At 36.7% G+C, this 11281-nt stretch overlaps 1 protein-coding gene across 1 annotated transcript; it reads left to right on the top strand.

Annotated features, from left to right (window-relative positions):
- Positions 1–1027: 1027 nt before the first annotated feature.
- Positions 1028–9594, top strand: LOC105933169 (alkaline phosphatase). Its single transcript, XM_012872588.3, has 11 exons — positions 1028–1186; positions 1627–1743; positions 2816–2931; positions 3984–4158; positions 4361–4533; positions 5713–5838; positions 5970–6039; positions 6545–6679; positions 8011–8202; positions 8294–8410; positions 8960–9594. The coding sequence occupies exons 1-11, from the start codon at positions 1111–1113 to the stop codon at positions 9223–9225; spliced, it is 1563 nt and encodes a 520-aa protein (XP_012728042.2). The 5' UTR covers positions 1028–1110; the 3' UTR covers positions 9226–9594.
- The last annotated feature ends 1687 nt before the right edge of the window (positions 9595–11281 follow it).

Here is an 11281-nt window from a genome sequence, read left to right as displayed (position 1 = left end):
CTAATAGCTACTTAAGGTGGTGTGTACAATGTAAATATTGTATAGAAAATGCTGCAATTTACAAGGGGTGAGAGGTGTTCGTATCTGTCTTACTTGCAATTTAAGATTTGTGATGAACTAAAGGTTATTCCTACACTGACTGATTCAACACTGATTACATGCTGTCTCTCTCAAAATGAGATCAATATGTTATAACTCCAAGTATTTCTGAAAGCTTTGATAAATAAACATTTTTAACTGCAGAATGGGGTCCTTTGAGGGAAGTTAATGTGTGTTTGGATGTGATCGTTAGGGGCAGAAAGAAGGGCTTGCTCAAGGCGCCATTCATGGAAGGAACGACCACTGCTAACATCTGTTACACCATGCTGCCACAGTGCAATATTTCACTAGATATCATTATGAGGCCACACTACGGTGTTTTATGATGACTATAAAATGAGACTAATAGTGGGTTAATATTCACCAGGGCTTTCTGTTGTGTGTGCCTGAGATTACTAGGAACAAATACGCATACAGAGAATTAAATCAGCTAATACATTTATTGGATCCCATTTAAGATTAATGATTAACTTCATCCTCATTTTCTGTGTCATCTGATTTGTGTTAAAATGATTAATGTATTATTGATTTTCAAGTATTAAACACATTTAAAATGAAAACTGCAATTCTGTAGTGATTCAGGGAAAACAAGTCAAAATAATAAAAAAAAAACAAATTTAATAAACTGAAAGCGGGATGCTGAAACTTTTATGTACACAAGTACATAAAAACAAAAGTATATAAAAATGCAACAATTGCCAGCATTTCTTCCATCCTTAATGTTTTAAAGACTCAAAAAAACCCTTATCAACTTGTTAATTACATTTCATCACACACACGAACTGTCACAGACGATTGGTAGTCTGAATATTGAAATATTTTGTATCCGTTTTCAACAGTTCACTGTCTCTTTCTCTTTGTAAATGTTTGAGTGCATGTGTTCGGCTGTTATGCATAAACTTGTTACGTCCAACAGCATGTCAATGTGCCCTTTGCTCCTTCTGAACCTATAAAGGGACTCGGGTCAACTCACACAAGCACATATTTGTAGGTTTACCTGTAACTAGCACAATGGCAAAGACACAAAAATTCATCTTCACTGGATTTTTAATATTCATCTCAGTTCAGTGGACATCGTGTGTTATAGGTAAGAATGTATTTAATATTTCTATTAGTAAGTGTTTATATCAGCTAAAAACACTGTTTTAAGATAAAACATGTATTTGTAAGGCAATTGTAATCTGTTATAACAAATGTGGAAAAAAAAAAAAAACAATCAGCTTGTAATTTATACAAAGGAAAACAAGCTGTTAAATAATCTTATCTGTAGTGCACACCAAACTGTTTTAGGGCTGAACATAATGTCACTGTCATTTTCATTTGAAATAGTTTGTACAAAGAAAGCAACTGTTATATAATAGTTCTATATTTGACTTCAAACTTTGTTCCTTTTCATAACTTATGATCTCTTGTCAGTTTGCTTACACTTCCATCTTTGTCCATTTGTTAGTTCATAATGAGACTGGATGAAAGATAACCCATATTTAATGTCAAATTACCAGCTTAATGTGTTTGTCCAAACCACAGAGGAAGAACTTCATGCTGAGTACTGGAACAACAAAGCAAAACAAGCTCTTCACACTGCCCTGAATGTTCAGCCTAACGTGCACCGAGCCAAGAACCTCATCCTCTTCCTGGGGGATGGTGAGTCTTTTCTACCATCGAAGAGCTTTTCTCTGGATCATCTTGTTTTACCTCGGTTCGTTTGTTCAGGCAAAACAATGTTAGCTGAACTTTATAGTGTAAGTCTAGCAATCACTTTTTATGTAATATCCAATAGAAAATGGCATAGTGTTGCAAAATAAATGCGCTAACCCTATAATTCCTGTTTTTTTAAAGTAGTAGAGCATGTGTAGCAGAACTGAGGGACCATTTTGCATGTCTTGGGGAACCACTTGTTTATGTGCTCCAAACCAATGGCAACGCAAACAAAATGATGCCATAAAATGTTCTTGAGAAGTTCAATATATTCAGCTGATGTGGCACTCCTTTTTTTTCTTACAAGTGATCATTTTATGTTAAATATTACTTAAGAGAGGTAAAAACAAATGAAAAGATCTTCTCTGGTGAAATAAAACTGAATTTCAACTAGTATTCACATCATATCATGACATCCAGATTATCATTGTGACTTTGGTAAAATTGCAAGTTTCCAGCCATATTTTGGAGCTGTGCTTACAACAGAATCCACTCCCTCCTGGAAGAAATGCTGACTGCAGCATGTTAAGGGCTTCATCTGTGTTGGAGATTGATCAGTAACATTTCATTACCCTGTAATCTAGTATGTTTATGACAACAAATCACAAAGTTCCTGTTGTAAATGATCAGATGGCAACACTGTACCAAGAGGGAAACAAAAGAAGGTTCCAGTAATCTCTAGCAATGTCAGTAAAGGAAACGTTTACTGCTCATTTCAAATGCAAATAAAAATAATTACAAATATTTCTGCCACTGCGAATCAGCTAAACATCATTTAAAAGGTAACAGTTTTTGAGAGTGAAAATGTTAATCAAAAAGGAATTAGTTATGAGTAAAGTATGCAGCTCTGAACTAATGGTGAATGATATGTGTATTTATTACATCACACATGTCCCATTGTCTGTGATTGTAAACAACATGTGTGTCCTTTACTGTTGTGTGAAATCTCACATCAGCCAGGTCCTACAAGGTTCATATAGTATGATATTAACCCTGCAGTCTCTGATTCTGCTTTCAGGAATGGGTATGCCGACAGTGACGGCTGCCCGGATCCTAAAAGGCCAGCTGGAAGGGAATTCAGGAGAGGAGGGAAGTTTGGTCATGGATACCTTCCCTCATCTGGCCCTGTCTAAGGTCAGCTCTCTTTGAATGCACACATTGACTGCTCAGTGGGCATGTCTGTATCTAAAATAATACGAAACACATTATCTAATGGGAGAAGCTAACCCTTAACTAATAATAACCATTATATTTGACAGTAAAAGCATAAAGACTAAACTGAGGCAAAAAAATCTATTGAAATCAGTTTACAGCATTATTTCAACGCCTTTTAAATTTTGGAAACAACCTTTAGCCATCACCCCAAACTCTATCTTTTGAAACTGCTGTGCCCTTATAAAATTACTTTGTTAATATTTCCGTGATTTTTTTTTTTTGGGTGACAGTTTTTCCATACATCCTTTTAGTTTTGTTTCTACATATGGTGTGTTTTGTATTGTTATCCTATGTAATAGGTGCTGGGACGGGTTTGGTTTCAATCTTGGGCTTAGCTAATAACGGTTTGTATTTTCAGATCTTGTTAAATCAAGATTACACCCTTTGTTAGGATTTTTGTAAAAAAAAAAAAAAATTATTTTTCAATTAATGGTAAATTTAACCTTCGATCAGACAGATTAATCTGTTAGTTAGGTGTACTTAGCTGACATGAGAGTAAGGACTAAGGCTGCCAAAACTTCATCCAAAGCCAAACCTGCTTCCTTACTCAATGGACGTGAGTTTTAGGAAACAACTGTGCCACAACAAACATACATTTCTCCCAATTCAGATGTTACACTCTCTACTCCTCTAACATTACTGTCTGATAAAAACCATTGCCAAACAAATAGTATTTACACGTGTGAGAGTGTGATCAATCTTTAGGGAGGACTGTAGCTGAGTAAACCAGCAACCTGCAATCTCCTTCCAAAACATTTTCTCCATCAAAACTGAATTACTGAACTGTGAGAAAAAAAATAAAAATAAATTAGGTCGTCATGGTAGGTCTTCCCAAATGTTCGACAGACAATTCCAATTTTTGAGTTTTCATGGTAAAATATCAACCCTTGTTAGAATTACTTGTTAGTTCACGTCACAATACTTTGCACACAGTGATTTGACTGGTTTTCGGCAACATTTGATGCCTGCAGACGTACAATGTAGACCAGCAGATGCCTGACAGTGCGGGCACGGCGACGGCATACTTATGTGGAGTGAAAGCCAACTATGGGACCCTGGGAGTCACTGCTTCCACTCCAAGGGGTAAATGTAGCGCTACTTCTGGCAATGAAGTCACATCTATTCTCCACCGTGCCAAGAGTGCAGGTAGGCATCATTTCCTACAAAGCTTCATCAACATACCCGTTTCTAAAGGGCATCTCTTTTTAGTATAAGAAATGTTGTAAGAAGGTACAGAAGGCTTTTGAGACAATGATCTTCACTTTAGATGCATTTTTGTAGAAATAAAGACAAAGTTTTAAGAAAACTTGTTGCTCTATCAGTCTGAAAACTACCATATTCGTTTTAGGAAAGTCAGTTGGGATCGTCACGACGACGAGAGTGCAACATGCTTCGCCTGCTGCGAGTTACGCTCACTCCGCCAACAGAGACTGGTATTCTGACTCTGACCTCCCCGATGAAGCTCTCCAAAATGGCTGCCGGGATATTGCATACCAACTGGTGCACAACACAGAGATAGATGTGAGCCTGCATTTATGCATCACTTCCTTGAGGCAACGTCCACTGTGTCAGTGAATGCAATAACGCATGTTGGACAGTAAAAAAAAACTTAAGCATAGCTTGTGGTATCAATTTATAACAAATGTCCTATTATATTCCTTCATAAACAAACCAATCCAAATCTTATATAGAAGTATCAGGTTAACCCAATCATATAGACAGAGTCCGAGTCAGTTTCATATATTCCAATACTGTGTGGATAAGTTAAAGATGCCAACAATAATATAAAGTATGCTTTCTGAGGAAATCCAGCTGATTGCATCCAGTCACTGATTTTGCTGCAGTTCGTCCTCCTGAACAAGCATCTGGGGACAGCAGAAACAAAAGACTCCCTTTGGTGTAAAGCACTTTAAATTGTATTGTTTGCTGAAATTGACAATACAAATTTACCTTGAAAGAAAACCTCCAGCAGAGTACTAGCTATGTCAAGCAAAAATGTAAGTGTTAATTGCAGTAGTTGCTCTTTTGATAGCTTCATCAAAGCGAAAAACATGGTTAACAGATTAGCTCTGACCTCCAACTACAGTCTGAGAGGAAGGTGTTGTGTTGGGAGCATATGGCTCAATCCCATCTCTAAAATAGGATTGAGCTTGGTTATTAAAGGCTTTATAGATATCAAATAATGTAATATCATTGGAAGGTTCATGTATTTCAGTAACTTAGCTCAGCTAGATTAATCATAAACAAACTGAAATTGTGAAGGCTTTATGTTCATTAGTTATGATATTATTTATCTCGCTGCTACTGAAAACCCAACATTGAAGAAGTGAATATGACATCCAAACTATATATTAAAAAAATAACACAGGAGAGTGGGCTTGATGAAAAGCATATACAACACCTGCATAAAGGTTCCTGTTAAAAGATACTTTTAATCGAAAACAAGCCTAGTCGGAAGGCATGTTCAAATGTATTGAATATGACTGTGACAAGATTATGACAAGATTTACCTAGCTGACAATGAAGAGAAGCTAACATTAGATGAATATGAGCTCTCCTTTTAATTCCTGTCAGAGCTCTTGCCGCTTCAGAGGATCATCTGTGCCAGACATTACAGTGCAACAGTACATACGACAGTATACTTGCATAGCACTTACAGATTCAACAAACATGCAAACTTTATCATCTTTTTCTATGCAGGTCATCCTCGGTGGAGGTCGACAGTACATGTTACCCAGAGACACTCCAGATCCTGAGTATCCGGATGAGACCGGAGACCGGATAGACGGACAGAATCTTATTGTTGAATGGGCTAAGAATAAAAAAGTAAATTTAATCTTTTACGTCCACATTACTTGAAATCGGATATTCTTCAGTAATGTAACTATTTCTGGATTTTACACATGAGCTTATGTTCTTTCCAAATTTGCCAATATGTCTTTTACTGTGACTTGCAGAAAGCTAAATATGTTTGGAATAAAGCTGATTTTGATGCAGTCAATCCTCGACAAACAAACTTCCTTCTAGGTAAGCAATTTTTTTTAAGTATATTCTGAAACTAGACAGAATAAAATGACTATATAGCTGGTTTAAAAGTATTTTCCCAGCTATTTGTTGCTATACTCACAAAGTATAGACAAGCTATACTTTGTGAGTACAGCTTGGCTATTTTTGGCCCCATTTGGCTGTAATGTATTGTTGATCTTAAGCAAGTTGTTTGCAACTTCCCGTGACCCTGACATGTTGTTTTTGTAAAATTTGACTTCAAAATCAGTACATTAACTATATAATTAGTGTCAAAATCGTATCCTGAGGTAAAAAAACAGAAATAACATGCAAAACCATGAAAGAAGTGCTTAGTGGAGCCCTTTAAAGTTTAAATAAATAGAGTTTGGTGTAGTCATGGGAGTTCATCAGGCTACATAGAGCAAGAAAAGCAAGAACTCGTTTTACTTAAAAGTGTACATATTCAAAAAAATCCAGTATATCTCAGCTTTAAAGTAAAACGCTTTCAAATTCTCTTTGCATTCAGGTTTGTTTGAACCCAAAGACTGTCGCTATGAGCTGGAGCGGGACCGGTCCATGGACCCTTCGCTTACAGAGATGACAGAGAAAGCAATCAAGATTCTCAGTAAGAATCCCAAAGGATTTTTTCTGTTTGTGGAAGATAAGTATACTTGCACACACACAACATTGGAAAAACCTTTTCTAAATATGTTGCTTTAAAGTTTGTAGAACTGACATTCCTTTTGTTGTATAGGTTTGTATTTTAAAGTCCCGTATTTTTTGCTTTATCTCTTGTGCTTTTGAAGAAACACAATATGAAACACTCTTTTATCAAATGAGCTGTTGTTTACTCATTAAAGGATCTATCGTTGGTATTGTTGATATGAGGTTCTGTTAAAACTTAATCAGGAGTTAATATCGCACCTGCAGTAGATATTGTACCTCTCTCCGCAATACGTACCGTCCATTCTCAATAATGTCATAGCACTTTATGCGATTAAATTTTATGAGCCCATGTTTACATTAGAAGGTTATTTACAAAGAAGCAAATCATAAATTTGAGAGGGAATTAATGTAGGGGGTGGTGCACCACTAATGACCTGCCTGTGTGAAAACAGGGAATGTGTGAAGAGTTTCTAGTCAGGTTAATGCCGTTATACAAAAGTAAAACAGTATACAAATCTATAAAATAGCGTTCAATCAAACTGTTACAGTATTTTTGCTTTTTACACTGCTTCACTTTTAAATCAGTCACTTAGTATGACAGGGCATGCTATACATGTGCTGTTCTCTGTATGTGTCTCACACAGGGAGATCATTAATGGCACAAGACCAAAATTTCTTGTATAGTCATTGGTTTGTTTGCAGATAACAACATAATACAAATGGTCATTAAAAAGTTTTTTTTAAGATGGCAGAAATCTACTTTTGACTTGGGCCCTTTTGTACTAAGCATTAGCTTTAGACTTTGGGAGCAACAAATCTGGATTCATACTTATTAAAGATGCAAAGACACTCAGCATGTAAGATACTATTGGTAACATTTGACCAAAACCTCACTGCAAAAATGTCAAACTATTCCTTTAAAGCACAGGTGTCAAACTCAAGGCCCGCGGGCCAAATCCGGCCCGTCAAGGTAAATTATCTGGCCCTTGAGAGCCAAAAAAGGGCGTATATCCTTTTAAAGTGTATAAAGTGGCTAAAACTGTGCCTCCTGTAAATGTAACTCACCCCAATATCAACTTTTTTTGCAGATAAACTGTATAAACTGGGCCTAAGGGTGCTACTTTTATGTTACTGTGCATTTTTTATACTACTGTGTGAACTGGAATGAAATTATGAAATGAAAAGTATTGTCTCTACACATGCAAGCGGCCCTTTTAATGACTTCATGATGCCAAAGTGGCCCCATATAGAAATTAGTTTGACACCCCTGCTTTAAAGGATGGAATTGTTATGCATGTGTGTCATTGTGCTTCTCTTAAACTTTAAGGGGGAGAATTGATCACGGTCACCACGGCACCCTGGCCAAAAAGGCTCTCCACGAAGCCGTAGAGCTTGACCGTGCAATCGGCCGAGCAGCCGAACTCACCAGCGAACTAGACACACTGACTGTAGTCACTGCTGACCACTCTCACGTCTTTGCTTTTGGAGGGCATTCTGCCAGAGGAAACTCTGTGTTTGGTAAGATGCTCCATGAGAAAAATTACTTGCAGAGAGCATATCGAATGTGTCCGTTTAAAAAAACAACAACAATTTCTTCTATTATCCACAGGAGTTTCTCGTGAATTGGCCAAGGACGACAAGCACTATACCACTGCTGTGTACGGCAACGGACCAGGATATCAGATAGTCAATGGAACTCGCCCTGACATGAATGAATCAATTTCATGTGAGTGCATGCTGAGGATCTTTATAAAAAAAATTTAAAAAAGTCAACAGCGCCATCTACTGGTGCGACATGATACTTTCTGCATACACACAAGATTAGGTTTTATTTTGTTGGCTTAGTAAAAACATAGTGATTATTTGTCTGAATAGCTGTAGGCACTCTGTTAAAGATTATCTTATCAAAAGGAGAAATTAGCCTTCACTTAACAATTTAAAGTGAGAAGTCTTATGTTTACTCATTTGCAGTGCACCTGACACTGTCACCTATTTCTCCGGTTGTGTCAGCTCAGCAAAAAATCTTATCTTCACATACATTCAATATAAAAACTCAAAGAAACATTTCAGTTTGGCAGAGTTAACATTTTGGTGGCAAAAACTCTTTAGAGCCATGCCTGTCCACTCTCACGCTGATATTTTACATCCAAGTAACTTGCCTAAGTCTTCAGAAATGATCACACACACACATGCTAACATTAGGTTTGCAAATTCTGTGCCAAAACATTGTGAGAAAACCACAACAGAACGCCCTCCTCTCCCATTTCTCCCTCAGCGACGAATGATTACCTACAGCAGACTCCGGTCCCTCTCAGCTCAGAGACCCACGGTATAGAAGACGTGGCCATATTTGCCAAAGGACCAATGTCTCACCTTTTCCACGGGGTTCAGGAGCAAAGTTACATTCCACACGCCATGGCTTACGCCGCCTGTATAGAACCCTATGAAAACTGCAATCTACTCCCAGGCAGCGTTGGAGGAATTCACCCCAGCCTGCTTCTCCTCCTGATGGGGCTGTTGCTTACCCTCTGCTCTGCCTGACATCACGTTCCCAGCAGGATTTGTTAAGATGTTAGAATGAATCTGCAATCTTTTGTTTTGGTTGAAACATAACTTATTGTTGACGTAATCCTGTATAGAATTTAAATGTTTCTCTTATGCTCAGCTTTTACCTTTGGAGCCATTCAGAGTAATTTATTTTTGTCCAGCAATGAGACGAAAAAGGGTATCTGTTATTGCTGAACATTAGAGCTGCAAATTTTAACCCTTTGTTAAACGTATATCTAAGATAGGATTGAAAACTTTTTTTTAATATGCTATTTACAACAGCTAGCTTTGTTTTCCCTGATAGGCCATGAGTCCGTTTGAAATGTGCCCTGCCTCCACGAATAAACATCAACTGGAAATAAAATAAAGACTGTTAAAACAAAACATTAGAGGATTTGAATTGCTGTGATGTTTTATGGTTGACTGCTCATTTTAGGTGCCATGATATTCCAGACTTTCTATTTCATATTATGCTTCAGCTGAAAGTCTGAATTTTTAAGCTTCTATTAAGGCTTTCATAGTTACATTTTATCACTAATTATGACTAACAAATAATGTTACAAAGAAATTTGGCTTATATTCCAGTATTGAGGAAGATAAAAAAAATCTAATGAGCAAGTTCTTTAACTTCACATAAAAGCAAAAAGAAAGAACATTGTCCCACAGCATATGTTAAAATATATATTTTTAAAGTTGCTCCCTTTTTCAAACTCATTTTGGATATAATTTGTCACTTAGGGAACAAAGTAGTCAGTTTTTGTATTTGTTTTGCTATTTTTGCTGTAAATTGCTTTTTAATGGTAAAAATCTACAACTCCCATGCCATGTGCACGCGCCTCTGGTGACATCACAAGGAATAAGGCAACCTGGCAGCTTTTGTTGTTGTTTTTTCTTCTTTATGTATGTTTAATCAAATCCCTCCTATAAAAGAGGGTTTGCTTGCATTTAGTCATCTGAAAACACAGCATGTATTTCAGGAAAATCTGGGAAAAAAACTGTTGAAGATGGATGGCAGCTATTTTTAAAGAGTACCATGGAAAACTGAAATAGACAGATTTCATTATCAAAGATCATGAATAATTAGTTTGACCAAGGTTTTTATGAAATCTGTAGGGTTTGGTCAACATGTTCCATTAGGTTGTTTTTTTTTCGCTCCCTCATCTGTTTCTGGGGAAAAGGTTTGCCAAACATACAGACTTATGACAAGCCCTAATCCACCGGTTAGTCCCACCTTATAGCCTGTGCAACTGAAGTCTTCATTCTGGTCAAAATCGATGAGAAGAGCTGCAGCTGGAATGGTTCAGAATCTGTTAAAACCGATCAAAAACCGCTCGTCTGCTATAATGTTCAACTATTCCAGCTAATCAGCTCTCTTTGCCTCTCGTGATGTCATCCACACAAATGAGACACAATGACAGAAGCAGCAATGAATGCGCTTTTTTAACTTTACATATTTTGTTGAAATCTATGCTTTTTTTACCCAGTAGATGTTTTTTATTGTTAGTATATATTTGTTGGAAAAAAATACTCCAAAAGAGTATTTTTTCATGTTTTTGTCATCCTCCATGCTGAATAGTTATTTAAAAGAACTTTATCTTTGTCAATGTTTGAAATATATCTATTAGCAGTGCAACTTTTATAAGGTGTTATTCTGCAACATAGACATTATACGTAGATGCCTTGTTGGGCGGGTTCTGCCTATGCTGCAGATGCGTCAGAGCGTCTGCCATGTTGAATGTGGTAATTCTGCTGTTAGACTCAGTCACTTAAACAGTATCAGAGGGACTTTAATCTCAGAATATACTTTATATACGTAATATTTTTATTTTTGTTATATTACAAGTTTATTTTCGTATCCCTTTGGCTTCATTCTCCTGACTCTATTCTCGTAAAGAATAAAAATAATTATGAGAATCTAACCTGGCCCTATTACTCCAGGACTAAGATAGTTCTGCAAACTTTTTCAATTCCATTTTATTTATATAGCGCCAATTTATGAAACATGTCATCACAAGGCACTTTACAAAGTCAAATTCAATCATATTTCCTA

This window comes from Fundulus heteroclitus, chromosome 9, assembly GCF_011125445.2.
Source record: "Fundulus heteroclitus isolate FHET01 chromosome 9, MU-UCD_Fhet_4.1, whole genome shotgun sequence".
NCBI lineage: Eukaryota > Metazoa > Chordata > Actinopteri > Cyprinodontiformes > Fundulidae > Fundulus > Fundulus heteroclitus.
Note: the sequence above shows the minus strand (reverse complement) of the source record. Positions and strands in the feature narration are given on the sequence as shown.

Excerpts from the sequence above, each read along its gene's own strand:
- LOC105933169 (XM_012872588.3), top strand. The coding sequence starts at position 1,111 with ATGGCAAAGACACAAAAATTCATCTTCACTGGATTTTTAATATTCATC. Across the intron at positions 1,187-1,626 it reads GTGGACATCGTGTGTTATAG|AGGAAGAACTTCATGCTGAG; the intron begins GTAAGAATGTAT and ends TCCAAACCACAG. Across the intron at positions 8,203-8,293 it reads CAGAGGAAACTCTGTGTTTG|GAGTTTCTCGTGAATTGGCC; the intron begins GTAAGATGCTCC and ends TATTATCCACAG.